Source organism: Hypoxylon fragiforme (assembly GCF_022984875.1).
Source record: "Hypoxylon fragiforme strain CBS 206.31 chromosome Unknown GGS25scaffold_4, whole genome shotgun sequence".
In the NCBI taxonomy this organism is placed as follows: domain Eukaryota; kingdom Fungi; phylum Ascomycota; class Sordariomycetes; order Xylariales; family Hypoxylaceae; genus Hypoxylon; species Hypoxylon fragiforme.
The window spans coordinates 3098731-3117322 of NW_026054759.1; the positions used below are offsets into that span (position 1 = coordinate 3098731).

The 18592-nt window shown below is 46.2% G+C and overlaps 4 protein-coding genes across 4 annotated transcripts; 1 reads left to right on the forward strand and 3 right to left on the reverse strand.

Annotated features, from left to right (window-relative positions):
- Positions 1-4134: 4134 nt before the first annotated feature.
- GGS25DRAFT_487815 (natural resistance-associated macrophage protein) lies at positions 4135-6978 on the reverse strand. The gene is made up of 3 exons (XM_049260745.1): positions 6203-6978; positions 5530-6077; positions 4135-5429 (listed from the first exon to the last, which is right to left on the reverse strand). Exons 1-3 carry the CDS (start codon positions 6633-6635, stop codon positions 4560-4562), a joined length of 1851 nt encoding a protein of 616 aa, XP_049118142.1. The 5' UTR covers positions 6636-6978; the 3' UTR covers positions 4135-4559.
- A 922-nt stretch (positions 6979-7900) lies between these two features.
- Positions 7901-9558, reverse strand: GGS25DRAFT_487817 (phospholipid methyltransferase). The gene is made up of 4 exons (XM_049260746.1): positions 9120-9558; positions 9008-9047; positions 8893-8909; positions 7901-8831 (listed from the first exon to the last, which is right to left on the reverse strand). Exons 1-4 carry the CDS (start codon positions 9178-9180, stop codon positions 8314-8316), a joined length of 636 nt encoding a protein of 211 aa, XP_049118143.1. The 5' UTR covers positions 9181-9558; the 3' UTR covers positions 7901-8313.
- A 5-nt stretch (positions 9559-9563) lies between these two features.
- Positions 9564-12148, reverse strand: GGS25DRAFT_487823 (RXT2-like protein). Its single transcript, XM_049260747.1, has 4 exons — positions 11617-12148; positions 11441-11562; positions 11201-11363; positions 9564-11139 (listed from the first exon to the last, which is right to left on the reverse strand). The coding sequence occupies exons 1-4, from the start codon at positions 11687-11689 to the stop codon at positions 9992-9994; spliced, it is 1506 nt and encodes a 501-aa protein (XP_049118144.1). The 5' UTR covers positions 11690-12148; the 3' UTR covers positions 9564-9991.
- A 1879-nt stretch (positions 12149-14027) lies between these two features.
- Positions 14028-18582, forward strand: GGS25DRAFT_487824 (Gryzun, putative trafficking through golgi-domain-containing protein). The gene is made up of 2 exons (XM_049260748.1): positions 14028-16266; positions 16317-18582. Exons 1-2 carry the CDS (start codon positions 14448-14450, stop codon positions 18272-18274), a joined length of 3777 nt encoding a protein of 1258 aa, XP_049118145.1. The 5' UTR covers positions 14028-14447; the 3' UTR covers positions 18275-18582.
- Positions 18583-18592: the final 10 nt, after the last annotated feature.

Sequence of the window (18592 nt, forward strand, 5' to 3'; positions counted from 1 at the left end):
TGCTCCTTTTTTTTCTCACTATCCTTTTCTCACTTTTCCATGTCACCCTTTTCGATACCCCCTCTATAAAAAACCCCCTAAAAATTTCAGATATGAAAACCACAAACTTCTTCGCGGACTAAGTATTCAGCTAATCTTGGGCCTTCGTTTCTCCTACCCCTCATAAATTCTCAATCATGAGGAATTTTTGTTCTTATTTTTTTCACTTTGATGCTCTGTAGAATTTCAGCAAAGGTGATTGATTAGTAACTACGGGGTATGGTTGGGTACATAAGAAGCGATGAATACCCCTAGTTTGAATGGGCATCATCGCATTATCGGTTATATAAAGGTAGAAATTAGATTTGGTCTAGATGTTAATTATGGGTTCCACCCGTTGCGGCCAACCTCGCTGTCGGTCAATTGTGGGCCGGGGCCTCTTAAAAGTGTTTTGTAAAGTCGGAAGATCATCGGCTTCAACTTCTCTTCCGAGATATTATGTGGGGCCGTTGAACACCGAGTCCGGGGCATCTACCGTTGCTATGCAGGTCGTGCTCGTGCAGATGGCGTTTTCCAGACAACTGGTGCACATGTTCGTCCTTAGGAACGCGCGGTACACATGCACAATAGCATGCACCAACTCAGGTCTCCCCTGCTACTCGGCCATCCTGCTTGCTCCCCCCTTGCGACGCGGACCATGTAGGCAATTTTATTGGTTCCACCGCGGTGAGCCAGCAAAATCTAGAAGCTGGACCTGTCGATTTTTAGTCTCGCGTGACACTTTGCATACCGCTTTGATTCCCGAAACCCATTGTCTTTGGGCTCCGAACTACATACCCTCCCGAGTCCTATCTTTTGCCAAAGGGGCATAAGGTTTCAACGGGTGAGAAAGGAACATATTGTTGGTGTAACTCTGGTTTTTTTTTCCTTTTTTTCCTTTTTTCCTGAATAGGAATCCCGAACGAAGCTTAGATTGTGCCATGATGGATACGAGTGATGCGGGTCTGGGGCAGCAGAAGAACCCCGACTTCGCAAAGCAAGGGGTAACTACATATACAATACCTAGGGTACCTACGGACCTACGGTCCTATGCAGCAAGCCCGAAGTAAAAATGTACTCCGCTCACTCAGTTCACTATCGTGACGCGAATTCCTCTCTCAAAATTTTCGGCTTTACTCACTCAAGCTTGAGTCGCAAGAATAAAAGGCTTTGTTTGTCGTCTGCCTCGTACTCTCTACTATCATTGCCACCCTTGTAGTTTTGGCAGTGTTAACCTCTATGCGGGTGGGGGTGTAATGTATATATAGATATATAAGACCCTTCTTTGTCCTCTATGAGCCCCCTTTTGATATAATGATATCTATCTTTTTTTTTCTTTGGTAGACTCCAGTCCATCGCCTATGCCAGCATACTCCCCTTTCCTGTGGTGGGGGTTGAATGTCAGCCGTGCGGAACCTTCCATATCTTTGATCGGAATGGGTTCTAGATTGGCGCCGGCGAGATCTGCATTAGAGGCGCCTAATCCCTGACGTATGTAAAAGCCTATTTATCGGGTTAAAGGTAATCATGATGAGAAGACCTTGAAAATGTACGATAGTTAAGGACTGTGGTGATGATGATGGCAGACGATTAACTATCTGGAAAAGGGGGATTAAGGGACTCGGGGATGATGTGGATCAAGTGTGTGCGCACATGGCGGGTTGCGGGGTTCATACATATGTACATTCCCAGATACATATCATGTGCTAATAATATCAACCACCATCCACTACGCTAGCTTTATTAATTCTATATATCATGGGGCCTAGAAGGACTCATTAATTTTAAGCAAGGGAACTTAATCTTTCGTGGGATTCAACCATATACAGTGCCGGTACCCCGTTTTCCACAAAAGATAGCATACGTCGAGTTGGCGAAGAGCTACGCCGTTTTCAGAATAGCGAGCGAAGCGATGGCGCAAATATCACGATGAGGGAGGGGGGATGACGGAGTCGAGTATGAGGTATTCGTCCCCCCTCTAAGCCGCATAATTCCAAGCCGGATCGTGATTCACGGCGGTGAGACCTAGTAAGATAATACGTAAGAATACCCCGTCCGAAAGCTATCCTATCTATATATATAGGTATATATATCTCTTAAAAGTTCGAGGTAAGGGCCATTCGGCACAAATCTATCGGACATCTTACCACCTTTGGCCATTCGGACATATGCGTATTCGATCTTCAGTCCGCCTACCTCTTCATAAGAATTATCTCCGTCTAACTATAGGTTTCGGAAAGAAAATATACCCTTACCCGTGTAGCTGCCCGGACCGCTAGAGGAGGACCTAACCACGTACCGGGTCATCGAGCGAGCACTAGACGTAACTTCAAGGAGCGGTAACTAACCTCGAGATACCCTTTCCCTTGACTAAGGTCATCGGCCTTGGGCCGGGCAAGCCCGTCCTCCGGTCGCGAGTATATAACCGCCACGTTCTTCACCACCCGCTCGTCTCTGACCATCGTTCCACAATAACTCGAAGCAACCTTTTTCTCCCCGCGGCATCGTTAGTCAGGCCGTATGTCCGGGATCTGACCTATACGAAGCGAGAAAAGGATGTTCCGCGCTCGGCTAAATTCACCATCCTAGCCGATCCGGAAGCATGGCTATCAATGCTTGCCTCCCGATCATCGACATAGTGGCTGGCCTATGCGGTCCGGCCTTGATGATCTGGGGCAGGAAGCGAGGTCCCCTTCCTGGTCACCCTGCAGCGTAAGCTTATACCTGGGCTCCCTTGCATTTACTCTGTGGATGTTATGTGTCCCTTTAGGTCCACGCCGTGATATCCCGATCTAGAATCTAGCGTTGTTGCCGTTCTATATATAGTCCGAGAGTAGAAGCGATAGCCAAGAACGAATATATCGAAACTAAGTCTCCCGATCACGAGCACTTCAGAGATTTGGTCATGCTCACCAGAAAGTCTACCTAACGTTCAAGGCCTTACTACGATGCTGAGCGTTTTGTGGGTTGCGCAGACCGAGGGTAGTTACGAAGGCATGTTAGGCAAGCAGATTCAAAAACAGTCGACGGGAAAATGTGACTTTCAGGGGTTCGGGAACTACCGAGGCAGCCATACCCGGAGCCTCCATATCAACGAAGCAATGATATTATGAGGATATTACAAGCAGGAGGACGCTCTTGGTAAGAAATCATACGGTATGTCTTGAACTCGACCCTCCGTGCTAAAATCGCTACGGTACCTAGCAGAGCGCTACGAGAAGCATATGTGTGAATAATAGCGAATCGAGTGTAGGTATTATCCTAACGGATGACTATTCCATTCTATCTAAGCCAAAGATGGCTTGCTTTGTATAGGAGCGCACAACCGTGTCGGAAGCTAGCCAGAAGCCTGCTGTCTGTTTTGTTAAGAACCGACACGACAGCTACCTACCCTCTTACCAACTGGCAACGCCCCGCGTACGATGCTGACTACAGCCAGCAAGCACCTCCAGGGCTTACTCTTATTGTGGGCTGAGAGGGTAGATAGACTGGCCTTCATGAAAAGGTAGTGTTGCTGTCGTATAAGACGATTGGGATGGGTAGATAGGCGGGTGGGTGTGATACAATGGCGGCAACATAGTTGAGGTGACGATGGGTTCAAATCCAAGGACTACGAAAGGCCGTATCCACACGACGAGCTCGTTGCCTCCTATGTCCTTCTACCCCTTAAAAGATAATAACTTCTAGAGTATAGATATCAATACTAGGTATCTACTTATGTCGCTCATGGAAACGTACTTATACTTCGCTTAGATAGAATATACAGTAGAGAAACCTACTAGGTAACCAATAAGGGAGGTCCAGGTTCAGGAGGAAAGTCATGTGTGGTTAGATTTTAAATGTCAAGTTACATACTAAGCGTGTATCGAGGCTTGTTATAAGATAGATAAGTTTTGATCAGATATTCGTTTTGTTCTCTCCAACTTCTCTTTGAAGCTTCGCTAAGAGGAAAAAAAAAGGGGGGGAAGGGGTTAGCTACAGGACATCTCCATACAACATACCTATATAATAACCCTCTCGACTAAGCAGCATAACAATAACTCATCTGAATATTTCGATCTACATCACACCTCATCAGAACATGCACACATACACGCACACAAGAATATAGAGTAATCCAGGCTAAGAATTTGGTCATATACCATTCTCGTATACACCTCTCTCTCTCATGGTCTCATGACATACTAGCTGGGTACTATACTACGAAGCAAAAGATTGCTCTCTAAAAACAAATATTTTTATGCGAAAAGGACAGAATGATAATGAGACGTTTTCCCGTCTCTCGCTCTCGCTCTCTCTCACTTTGAGGCCCCCCTTCAAAACGCTATGGAATCCAAGATATTCGATAGCAAACGAGAATTTGGCAATGATAAAGATGAAGGGAAGTAAAAAAAAAAGGTGCTCGCAGCAGGTTTTACCTTACTTGTAAAATCCTCCACATACAACTCGACAACATTGGCCTAAGAAAGGCCTCTGTCTTGTCTTATGAGGTGATATGTATGTAGGTGCCGTGTACACTATGTGGGACAATGATCATCGACTTAGACGGCTCCCAGACCCAGCAACACCAAGTTCGCCACATTCATAGCGACGATTATGAGCCAGATCACGCCCGCAAGGATGGAGATCCACCACGGGTTCGCCATCTTGACGGGTTGGCTGCCGCTGGCAGGGCCGAGCTCTGTGCCGTTTGCATCGAGGCTGAGAGCAACACCGTTCAGGGTGAAGGCATCCTTGCCCTCGGTCTTATACCTCGCATTGCCTGGTTGGACAGTCATATACTTGTTAAAGCAGGTAAACCAAATGAGCGGAGCCGAGACGAAGGGTAGGACAACGCTGAGCGCAACCTGGCTACCGTTGAGAGCAGCGTTAAGTTTATCGCGGCCGGCAGCACCTGCGATGATAATACTGGGCGTAATGGCAATAGACCGCGTGATGAGGCGACGCACCCATGGCTGCATCCTCCATTTAAGCGCGCCCTCACAGATCATCTGCCCCGAGATGGTGCACACGATGCCAGCCGAGACACCCGAGAAGAGTAGCGCCAGCGCGAAGATGGTACCTGCCGCAGGACTAATGCTCTGCGACAACAAGTCGTGGATCCCGAAGATGTCAGCATCAAGGGCGTCGGGGTTGTTGTACAGACTTGCGCCAGCGACGATTAAGATAGCGCTATTTACGAAGAGCGCGAAGGAAAATAGAGACAGAGCTACTTCGGCGTACGAGTACTTGAGCGAGTGCCTGATGGATTTAAGGCTAGGCACGTAGTATGTCTTTCCTCCGGGTTCACTATCTTTGGTGCTGCTATTTGCCGATGGTGTCTCGAGCGGAAGCAGACCGTGCTTAGTATCGTAGTCTTTGAGACGGCTTTGCACTATACCAGAGCCTAGGTACAGCGAATGTGGCATCACCTAATCCTCAATGAGTAACTGCGTTCAAGAACTAAGGGAATTGACTGAGTGCGTAGATTATTAGGAAGAGAAAAAGAAGAAAACGGAAAGAAAAACATACTGTAGCACCTAGGATACCGCAAGCCTGAAACAGACCTCCGGATTGAATGATAGAATCATTCGGTACATAGCCTAGAAAGACCTCTCCAGGGGTTGTGTCTTCGATGAGGGAGAGCTGAATGCAGAAGCAGATAACGACTCCCATGACAAGGAGCATGACGAAGACCTCAAACATACGAAGCCCCCTCATCGATGCATCGGGCCGGTAAAAGAATAGAATGATCATTACATCCAAGATGGATATGGCACAACCAGCCACCAGGGGTATCTTGGGAACGAGCAGGTTTAATCCAATGGCAGTACCAATGACCTCAGCAATATCAGTGGCGATAATAGCGGCCTCGGCCATGACATACAAGAAATAATTAACCCATTTTGGTAGAAATGTGCGGCAAGCCTCAGCTAGGTTGAGTCCTGTGACGGTTCCCAACTTGATAGAGAGGCATTGCAGAAGGATGGCGAACAGGTTGCTCATCAAAATGATGAACAACAATCGGAATTGATTCTCAGCGCCTGCACTGATGTCGGTGGAATAATTGCCAGGGTCAACTGCAGAATTGGACTATGTTAATAAGTTCTCGGTTTATGTATGTATGCATTTACTTCCCTAGTAAGGGAGACATAGGAGAATTATAGGAGAGATATGGGAGGAAAAAAAAAGGAAGCAAACTCACTATAAGCTACAGCAACTAAGAAGCCTGGGCCGCAAAACTTCCCAAAGGTGATGATAGTATATTTGATCTGATCCAGTTTGTTTTTATACTTGCGGGATTCAATTGAGCGGTCATCAGGTGTGGTGGTGTCGTAACCTTCAACCACCTTAACAGACCCCCCTTTTGAGGTCTGGCCAATCGTATGACACGGGATGGCCAGATTGGGGGTGCTCGCGCCACGGCCATCAGGGTCCTCATCCGTGGTAGGGGATATGTCCTCGGCTATAGGCTGTCCTGAGTTGTCCATACTCCTTGAAGAAATCTTTCTTCTGGAGTTGGCGATGCCATTGAGATCTTGGTTTGTGATGAGGTCGTTTGAGAAGGCGTTGGGACTTTGGTTCATACCATTCCCTTCCCCTTCCCAAGGTTCCTCAGTATGGGATGTCTGGTTCATGTTAGCCCACCTTTTCTCGCCCCCATCTATTTTTCTTCTTTTTTTCCTTCTTTTGTTCTTCTCTTTTAGGTATTTAGGAAGAAGGCACTGAGTACCGCTAGTGGGTCTAAAATATGTATGAAGGAGGGAAAAACAAAAAGGAGTTTGGGAGTCTATGTCTCTGTTTTTTGCCCAAAGAAGTTGTCCAAAGACTATCTGTATGACCCTGAATGCATGTGAAAGGTAAATAAAGATAATAAGTAAAAATAAAAAATAAAAATAATAAAAAATATCCGCATGGCACGGTCCGGAGGGTATCGGAATAAGAAAGTGAAACTCGTACCGGAAGTTTGGATTCTATATGACCTGATTCGTTAATGATTTTGCTTAGATGCTAAAATTCGGTTACTTGACATGGGCTCCCTAAGCATTGTCCCCACTGAGGAAAAGAGCCTGATGGAAGCTTGACTAATGAGAATTTAGGTAGTCCTTACCCCGGAATTTAGCACGTAGCGTACTAATTCGTAGGGAATGTAGTCCCCCTAGTCCCCGAACCGTTTCCTTCTCTTCTTGCATCATCAATACAATATCGATACAATCACGATATCTTCCGTATGACGATGTGACTCCGGCCACCACGAGCCGAAAGCCTGCCGGAATTTCGTGGTAATTTGTGGTAAACACACTCCACTGTGCTACTATCAGGTACGGTTAAGTACTACCAATATATGTATAGAAAGTTCTATAAAAGACAAAACCGTGGTACAATAAATATGTATGTATGTATGTATGGCATGTATGTAGTGACACTTCTTTCATCCTTCGATTGCAAGATGGCACATAAGAGCTTTTAAACTTCTATTGTCCTCCCCTCCTCCTTTGTAAGTTTATCAATCATATCTGTACCTTGTAGAATCTCAAAATCTCAAAATCACAACACCAGGAAACCACTGACTAACTGATTATGCTGTTTCATGTCTATGTGCCTACAGTTGCAGTAGATCGTAGGAATACACACGATAGAGTATATGCAGCGGCTCAATACATACCGACATGCTTCATGCTTACTATCTACATACTACCTACATACTACCTACATATACGCAGTATCATATCATACTTATTTTTCGCCCTGTTCATGTATATGCAGTAGCAATGATAGTAGAAAGGAAGGTATCATGACATTATGCACTTGGCTCTGTTATGATAGAGATGCTTCTCAAAGGTTACACTTTGGTTGTATTGCTTGCTGCTCCTCCTTCAGCATGTCTTGGAATAGTTGCAGATAACTTGGAACTCGATATTATTTTCCTTCTACTCGCTTAGGTAGTAGTAGGTAGTGGTAGCTACTATAGACACTAGGCACTATGTACACATCTCTCTAACTAGACTCGTGATCATGTCTTTTTTTTTTTAAATTCTCCGTACGGGTATTTTTTTCATGTAAATGCTTCTCCGCGCAGTCTCCGGAATCGTACTGCCACATTGCCATTGCACATACATATGTAGGTAGGGTACCTACATATACATATACATATGCACCGATGCACGGAACGCTTCCGGGAATATCTTCAACGCACCCCTTCTCCACACATCATGGATGTAAATATGTAGTCCGCCTAGTAAGCCATTTCGGGCGAGTCTCGGTAAAACTGGGGTACCGCCGACAATATCCTAAGCTTGGTAGATAAATCGCTGATCATTGAGACTTCTTGCTGCTCGTCCTTTTATCGGTGCGCTCTCTTTCCCTCTTTGCGTATATCTCGGCTGTGAAGGGATTCTCGTACTTGAGGGCGATCTGATAAACGACAAAGACCCAGGCGGTCAGAAGGATCCCGGCCGGTTTGCCATACAACAGGGCTGTGCCCAAAAAGCTGCACGTTGAGCCGTTGTACATAGGCGCATCCGTGATGTTGAACGGGAAGCCTGTTACAATGTCGTCCATCAGAATTCCGAAATAGTCTCCTAGGAAGGTCCCCGTGATGCCTAGTTGCCAAGTCGAAGACAAGACTAGTATATTGCCGGCTGCAACAAGAGCATATGCGACATATTTGACCTCATCCAACTCGAGCAAAGGATAGGATGGCTGGTGGCGAAGGGCACGTTCGTACAGGAAGTCGCGCACTAGACCGATGGAGAAGATGGTGATAGCCAAGGCATAACATGCAGTCTGTGAACGTCCTCCAAACAGCTTTGTGAGTGTCTTGTCGCGGTATTCTGTGAGAAAATGTTAGAAATGCATACTACATGTACCGGATCAGAACCGGGGTTAGCAGACCTGATCGAGCTACAATGCTGCAGTTACTGTTAGTCTCCCTGTTATGCAGATATGCTTTATTGCTAGGTATGAATATGAGGGTATGATGATATGATGAACAAGGCATGCAACTCACTTCCAGAATAGCGGATTGAACGCAATAGCACAGGCAGAAACTAAGCTTATCAGCACACATTGGTCACTCCGGCAGTTAATATATTATATGTCGGTAGGTACACTTGACATACTAAACAAACTTGTCTGGCTTATATCAACCAGCTTAGCTGTGGAAGCTTCAAATGATGCCATGACTTCGGAATTGTACGTGGATTGTTGCACAAGTTGACAATGACGAAAATGGTGACGATGACGTTACTATGTAGGGTAGTTGGAGAAATCTAAATCTACATAAATACTATGTAAATCGTGGATTTCAAGGATTTCAAGGGTTTCAAGGATTTCTAGGGTTTCTAATACGTGGGTAGAGAGAGAGCTGAGAGAGACGTGGCCTGGGGGGGAAAGGACATCTGGAACGGGAATATTGAAGGGGAAACTTGCATGTGGTTGGTTCCAACTTCCCAGGCTCCGAGGTAGGTGCTATGTACCTAGTAGCTAGGTAGGTACGTATTAGGTTAAGGTAGGTACAATACACATTTAGCCAATTATTTTAATTGGAGTCATCAACTGTTCAAGGCACACTGAAGGTTCAACAATTCCCTGCCGTGTGAGACATTCACCAGTCATATGGTCTCATCCTGCACCTAGCTAACGCTTGAGCCACCTTGAATTCTTCAACCATTACTACTTACTCCCTTACATAGGGCCATAGGCACCTAAAGTCAGGACTTGAGTGTCAAAAGGGAACAAAATAATAAAAAACTGGATGTCTTTAACGTTATTTCTCATGTCACAACCTTCAATGTTGTATTCAACCAACTACCTGCACTGATCCATGGACGGCTCCATCTAGAAGAATCAGCCAGTATACTAACTACGCTTCTCCTTGAAAGAGGAGTTGGACTTAGCCAACCATTGCTTAGAGCCTTGGGGTATTCTATGGATAGCTTCCAAGGTTCTACCTACCTATTCTAGACCCATGAGTCTATCAAACGAATCATCATCATCTGCGCGTCCTTGTCTTTTTGGTCGTCTGCGTCGTATCCTCTTCCTCTTCGTCTTGCCCCTTCTTAAGATCATCCTCCAGACCCCACTCTTCTTTGTCGTACCAGTCCTCCCCGTCCGACATGTCGTGATGCGGCCCAACATGCGCCTCGAATTTCGACCACTGAAGAACCGTCTTCCGCAACCTGTCGGCTCGGAGTAGTCCTTCGTATAGTCGCTTTGCTCCCCGGCATACTTCCTCCTGTTTCTGTACATATAGCTGCAACAATCGCCGCATATCGTCCGCTTCCCCTTCCGGGATTCCTAGATCCCTATCGGGGCGAGCTGATTGGGGATGTAGGAAAAGAGGGTGTATAGGGGGTTCGTCCGTGAGTTCTGACAATACTGATACAGCCCGGCTACCCTCATGTTCTGTTTCCCTACGGGCTTGGCTATGCTGGGCTACTTTGTCTGCCCCCCCCCTTCTGGTGGGCACCGCTAAGGCGTTCGTTGCTAATGCGCTACGAGTACCCACCGTTTGCGACCCTTCAACCCCATTACCGGCATTAACAACTCCGGGCTGCCCATTCTCGATTGGATCAGCTTTTGTGTCTGCTTCTTCTGGCTTATCAGGTCCCCCGCTAGGTTTACTGCCTTCGGCATCATGACCCTGACTCTCGGTAACGATCTTCTCGTTCCTCTCTAGAGCGGCGGAGTTGTTGTCGGCGGGGGGTCCGGTATTGCCCATAGGGGTATCAATATCGCCAGTTTTCACTCCGTTGGCTGCTATTATATCATTGATAGCCACAGAAGGATCGTCTTTCGTGGCGGTCTTTACACCCTTGCCAGTCCTTACTTGTACATCCTCCAGTGACAATGTGTTGGCATCCGACTTCACAGATCCTTGCGCCTGGCTATTATAATCTATAAAGTCATCGCGATATAGTTCGATGTCATTAGGACCGAGCATGAGTTCGCAAGGCGCCCAAATATGGTCACCGACAAGTCTAGTCTGCAGGTGCTTGACTTTCCACAGCGCTGCATTTTCTTTGTGCATGATATTACAGCTCTGCTTCGCCAAGTCTGTGAGGGTTTTGGTAGTGTAAGGGCGCGATAAGGTAGGATGTGTGGGGAGTTCGGTAACAGTGGTTAGGGGGGCCAGAATATCTGCAATAGGGCGATCGTTAGCAATCTGGGAAACCAACAAGCAGAGGGGAAGATGACGAACTTTCGAGTCGCACATTCGCGTATGGATTGAATTCGGCTGCCGAGTTGGTAACATCTTGAATATATTCTTGGTCGTCGTCACTGTCGATTTCATAACCTTCGTCGTCAATGAGCGCTGGGTTTCGGCTAATGATGGCTCTCTGGTAGCCGGCATGGTTGACGACCTAGAAGAGATGGCCGGATTAGATGGGGGTCTTTTTAAAAAAAAGATCATCGTCACAAAGTTGTACGTCAGATTTACCTCCTTGTATACTTCAGGTCCAGATGGGGGTGCCAGTTGTCCCTCGTGGACAAACCTGGCCCTTTTCATCAATTTATGGCCTCGATTACCGTGGTAGTGGATTTCGGAATCAGAATCAGACTCTGAGGGTCAACGCGTTAATAGGTAAGCTGAGCAATCTATATCAGAGAGCTTACCATATGCCTTTCTCTTGCGGGCCTTCTTCATCGCCGCAATGGTCTCAGCGAAGAGAACTTGCTGAGACGTCATTGCGACCGTCTGGGCCTGTGACCACCTAAGTTTGTCGTTGTGGTATGTATATGAGGTATTCAATAATTGTACTTGAAATACCAGACCGTTGATGACGTAGAGGTCTCCTTAGTCGATTATAGAGTCAATTTTCGTTCGGTCGCAGGTTGGGACTGACGAGAACAGCGGATGTGGGCTGGATTAAGGAATCGTGAACGGTTCAAGAAAATGAGCTTCTGAGCTTCTGAGTGTCGAATGTACTGGGTAGTGTACTAGGTAGTAGTGTTGAAGAAAACAAGATGCTAAAATCTAGTTTCAATGAAGAGTTAACAATATGAGAATGGGTAGAAGAATACTGTCAAGAACAATAAGTTGGAAGAAGAGCTGGAAAGAAGAGCAAGGCTGTGTTGCCCGCAAGTGAGTGCGCGCGCAGGGACCAATTAGGACATCCTAGTACAATACTGTATTGTACTATGCCGATAATAACATAACTATTGCGCTAACACTTCTAAAGGTAAAGTCATTAACTCCCAATGCTTCTACAGCTCCATATTTTAGCCGTTATCAGCTTTATCAATTTTACCACTGCCCGATAAAGATGAGCGGCACAAGATGCCGCCGAGTTCCCGACCTTTAAGTGGGATCCCAGGATTCCAAGTTGTTTATACCAATGTGAGGTGAGGATGTACATGAACCCAAGTGCCCCCCTGTTGATCACCTCAAACTCCCCCCATTTTGGGCCGACGACTATACCTCATTCGGACAGGCATTTGGGCTGAACAGCTTTTTTAGGCACTTGGGTTCAACTTTTTGTCTCTTAAGGTTTATTTTTTCAAAAACAAAAAATTCATAATTAATTATTAATTAATTATAAACATAACTTTAAAAAATAATTATAATTATTATTAGGTTTAATATCTTATATATTTTAAGAGTTTTGTTATCCGCACCCCCCTTTTTTGATAAACAGGCCTTATTCGCACCCCGGTACATTAAGATCGCAGCGCAAAAGGTCCGAGCTTTAAAGCTAGCTTCCATCAAAAGATCCAGCATAACTTCCAACCCAGGAATCGGATTGAAGTGCATCTAACTCCATTAAAACCGTCTCAATTATACAATCCAAACGATATACGTTTCAGATTGATGCGACCGATGGTTGCAAAGTTATTTGAATTCAAAGATCAAGAAGCAGCTTGAAAATGGTACAAGTTGAAGTGGTCCGTGCGTCACATGATGCCCCTCGGCTAGCGCCAGGCTAGCGGCAAAGGGTCTATTTGACTCTTTTCTGAATAACTTTACAGCCACCGGTCGGATCAATTTGAAACATATATCATTTGGATTGTCTAATTGAGACGGTTCTAATGGAGTTGGATGCACTTCAATCCGATTCCTGGGTTGGAAGTTATTCAGGGTTATATGTTTGAAGCTAGTTGGAGCGCTCGGACGACCGGCATTTTGTCGCTTTTTTTCCATGTACCGGGGTGCGAATAAGGCCTGTTTATCAAAAAAAGGGGGTGCGGATAACAAAACTCTATTTTAATTGTATTTTAATTAATTGTTAATTGATTTTTAATCAATTGTAAATTAATTTGTAATTAATTCTTAATTAAGTTTTATTTAATTATTAATTGATTAAAAACAAATTGCTATCGGAGGCTTATCCGCACCCTAGTACATAGCGCTGGTCCGGGCTCTCCAGCTAGCCTCTAACATACTATCCTTAATAACTTTTCCTTCAATGGATGCATCTTGATGTAACCAGTATCATTAGAACCGCCTCAATCAGCACTTCCAAATGATATATGTTTCAAAGAAATGCGACCAGTGGTTGCGAAGTTATTTAGGGTTGAATGAAGTAAGCACTTTTAACGCTAGCCGAGGGCTATCACGTGATCCATGCGCCGATTACAGATGTATCTTTTTTCAGGTGCTTCTTAATCTTTAAACTCAAATAACTTCAGATTCAGATATCGCATCAATCTGAAACATATATTGTTTGGAAGCTCTAATTGAGGCGATTCCAATGATATAGGATGCACTAGAGCGGCAGCTTGGGCTGATTGAAGGTTTGAAGCTTGGGCTTTTTGCAGCCCGTTTTCTTTGTACCTGGGTGCAAAGGCAAAACTCAAAAAAATACGACGTAAGACTCGAAAGTTCAAATAATCAGGTGGGCCCCTGTAAAGCATGTGGCCAATTACAGCTCGCTAAATTCCGGATTTTCGTGTGACCGAGCCCCATTCTGGGTGGGCTTTATAGCGGGACACTAGGCCTAAAATGGGGGGAGTTTGAGGTGATCTACAGGGGGGCACTTGGGTTCATCTACCTCCTGATGTGAGGTCACTGAAGCCTTGAAATATAACCAGAGACCGTACCTAATAAATTTACAATTTACCTTAAGTAAGGCTACTAACTAACTACATGTAACATTTAAAAATGATGCGATTACATCCACAACCACAACCATTACTACTACCAGACCATACTACATAGTTTGAATCTTCGTTACTTGGAGCTTTAAGCATCTAGTTGTACTTCCATCATTCTTGGGTCATATACATTTCTTGACTTTACGAAACGATGCAAAGTGTATAGGTACCTACCTATAAGGTATAGTATCAAAAGACCTTAAAGCTGATCGTATATTTATAGTTGGACGAATGATGAACTGAGCCGACTGTAAATCCACCTTGGGCCGATCTCGTTCTGGCATGACCGGTCTCGATCTGTTCGTACAAACCTATTACATCAATGCCTCCCGATCTCCTGTACCGATAGACCAATGGACGACTATCCCGCAGGTAGTCTGGACCACAATGTCCCCTTCCTCGTCATCTCGGGCCTAGGCCATACTCATACCTCTACCAGGCCCCTTCTGATGGACCCGGACTTGAGAGAACAGAGCATACTTGTTCGGTCTGAGCTGCCTCCTATAGACACTCGGGAAGCAAAGACAATTCTGCACTATATCCAAGAGCAGGATGCCACCGACTTGCCTTGGAACTCCCGAGATACCTCGAGGAAATACAAGTTTAGAATCAGGACCATTGGGAGGGAGTTCTTGCTGCCGCCTCGTCGTGCACGCCTTCCTGAAAACTTCGAGGCGCCTCCATCTTCTGTTACTTTACATTCTCCGTTCTCGCCTCTCAGTCCTGGTTCTACCTTGTACCCAGATGGCTTAATAGATACGCGATGGATTCAAAAGCACCAGGAACTCATACCTAGTGTTTGCTTGGCTTTCTATAGTCTGGTCTCCGACCCTACTCTGGCGACCCTGCACGATAATCAACTGAAAACGGATATCAATGCTGTCAAAAATGCCATCAGCCAATCTGGCCATAGGTCTCGTCTAGTCGTGGTGATCGTTAGTGACCAGTCGCCAACATCCGTAAGCCAGTTCCAGGACAGGCTGGACAACATCAGGAAGAGCACAGGGTTGGACCCCAAGACTTCACTCTTCGTCCTGCCCACACAGCGGACCGAAAACGAACTAGAGAGTGCAGTTGATAACATTCTCGCCGTGGTATTCGACCAAGCACTCGAGTTCTACCGCGACCTTGGCAGACACGCACGTAGAAAGAAAGGAAGGGGGTTTGCGCCGCATCCAACTGTCCCGCCGACGAGTGGCACTTCTCATACCTTATCTCTTCAAGGTTGGAATGTTCGCTATGACTTCAAGACGGCCATCTTCTCAGAGTTTCGCCAGGATCTCGAAACTGCTTTACGTTCTTATGAACAAGCATACGAAGCGCTACTTGGCGCCGATGTCCTCGAAACTATTCCAGGCTGGAGTCCTCGGTTCAACGATGCTCGGCTCCTGGCTGATATAATAGCTGTACGAGTATTGAAATGCCTCTTATGGGCCGGACAAAGTACAGCCGCTGTGAGAAGATGGCAAGCACATCATGATAGGATAGCGTACCTAGTAGATCGAATGGGACGAGGAACACATAACTACGGATGGGAGGCTTGGGAAGCGCGATGGAACACGGTCATGGCTAACCTGATAGAAAAAGTCAAGTTTCCAGAATTAGAGCCATCTACTTTGCTACCTCATCGCCCGCCAGAGAAGATCGTCTCAGCCGAGCGTTTGCAACCATGGGAGTTACTTCACCACCAAGGGTATTGGTACCGTGCAGCCGCACGACACCTTTCCAAGAGACGGAGGCTAGCGTATGCCATCCCCGAAGATGACCGGAAACCACCGGATACGGCCACATCGACCAAAACAAGCAACGCTTACAGTTACGACACTTACATGTGTCCAGAACCGTACGACGAATATCCAATATTCGGAACTGGGGTCAAGCATGGAGAGCTAATCTTGAAGCACTTGGTGTTGGCGCGAAGTGAATTCCACAAGCGCCATCAGTTCAGAACATCGGCGGAGCTAGCGCTTGGATGTGCAAAAGAACTGGAGACAATGAAGGAGTGGAAACAGATATTAGAGATACTGGCGCCTCTGTGGAGGAACATGTCCTTTCGTACCGAGGGTTGGTGGGACATCATGGAAGCGGTGAGCTGGACTTTGAGGGGTGCAGCTGTACAAGTTGGCCGAAAAGACATTATTGTCGCCATTGACTGGGAGCTTCTGAATAGGGGTGAGTAGGACTAACCACAGAAGCTAACTCAGGGGGTTAACAAATCATAGGTTTCTCTAGGCAACCTGGCTGGCATTACGACATGACAAAATCATTGAATGATGTAGCTGGCGAAGGTCGACCCGTCCTAAGTATCAGCGATGAACACATAACGTCGTTCTTACAGGCCTCGTTTATCTTCAAAAATGAAGAAGGAAAGGCTGGTCAAACAAGCCTTGCCCAACTTTCAATCACATCGAATTCGTTCCTGGATGCTGCCCCGGTAGTCCCCGAATCGATTCGAGTCGAATTTGACGGCAGTTTACGGACGATTCGTCTAAAACATCAACCCAGCGATGTTCCAATATCAAAAAAATCAAGGCTACGAGTCACTAAATTAGCGCTGTTAGAGGCAGAGAGCAGCGACGGTGCTGGCTCTGATGATGCTTCAGAGACAAGCGCCGAGTCGATTCCTACACTTTTACTTGAGGGGGTAGACGACTTGACCCTATTACCAGGCCAGACACGAGTTTTCGAAATGGACGTCCCTTTGAGAGAACCCGGTGATGCTAAGGCATCCTCGATAGAAGTTACAGTAGCTCCGCCATCCTTCGTGTTTGGATACACAATGAATATTCGAGAAACAAACTCTGTAGGCTTATGGCATTCACAGTCATCTTCACGAAACAAGATTACGCGATCAAATCCACAGAAGATCAAGGTTCTTCCAAGGCCACCAAAGATGGCTATTAAAATTGTGAATACGCTTGAGCAATATTATGCAAGCGAAAAGATTGAGCTTGAGATAGAGATCCTCAACGAAGAAGATGTGGACGCTAACACCAGATTGGACATTGTCCTATATGGGCAAGACATCCCTAGCTATAAAGCACGAGTTGGTGATAGTGGAGAAGAGATGTCGAGCCCGGCAAATGTAGAAGAATCGCGACTGGATGGACTGCATGTCGGAACGATATCTAGCTCTAACTCTGAAAAGGTCACTATGACTCTTGACCCTATTGATGGGCCCATGGTATTTGATTTAGTCGTGAAGGCACGGTACCATCTCGTGTCGGACCCAGGGACACCAATCATCCAGCAGGCAACTTATAGCTTAAACGTTGTCAACCCCTTCGAGGCGAGCTATGATTTATTTCCTAGGCTACATTCTGAGTGGCCGAATTTCTTCAACACCGAAGCTGCGCAAGACTCGTCTGACGGGGATAAGGAAGATATCCGCCCTCGAGGCATAGCCCAGAAATGGTCGCTGGCGACGAGGTATGCCTCTTTTGCGCACGAGAACTTGGCCATCACCGATCTGGACGTTGGTGTTATTTCCACTCAAGGACGCGTAAGCTGCAAGACGTCCAAAGGTCAGTCAATTGCGGATAAGGGCGTGATTATCAGCCCCAAGACGATAGAGGAAGCACATTTCGAGGTTATTGCGCAGAAGCTAGACCTCGATGACAGATCACCAGCAACGGCGGATCTCGTTTTTACTATTAGCTGGCGACGAATCACGCCATCGAAAGGGCCGGTAAACACGACAAAGCTGCCGCTGCCACGATTTCTTGTCGCAACCTCGGAACCTCGGGTTCTAGCCGGGGTATCCTACTACTCACCACCCGGGCCATCTTCTTCCTCTTCTTCTGGATCTGCATCCGCATCCGACTCAACACCTCAGCTACTATTCCTAGACATCACGATCGAAAACCCATCCTCGCACTTCCTGACGTTTGGACTTATGATGGAGCCAAGCGAAGAGTTCGCGTTCTCGGGGGCTAAAACTACGACGCTGAACGTACTACCCATTGCTCGGAGGTCTGTAACCTACCGCCTGCTGCCGCTCGTCAGGGGTGCGTGGATCCGGCCTACGCTCGTGGTACGTGATAAATATTTCCAGAAGGTCCTTAAGATCATCCCAACCGAGGGTATGAAGAGTGATAGAGATGGTGTATTAGTGTGGGTCCCACCCGAGGAGGACGAAGCGGATGGTGATGATGATAATGGTACCGCAGATAACGAATGAGGTTACTTCCTTGAAGGATGATGAGTAAAATAGCTGGGAAAGGGAAAGTTAGGATGAATAACGGCGGCTACAACTATATAGGAGAGAAGGTTCACATTACATACCTACGTACCAGTACATATGTATAGGTAGTAATTTTGATGAACCGAATTAAGTTCTCACGATGCAGCAAGCATAGTAGGCTTGTACCATATTATAAATGAATTGGCGTCCTTTGCTCTTAACAAGGGGTGTGTGTGCAACAACGATAGGTATAACACATGCAAATCTATATATAGTGCCTAACGTATCCATACGATGCATACGCCTATACATGGT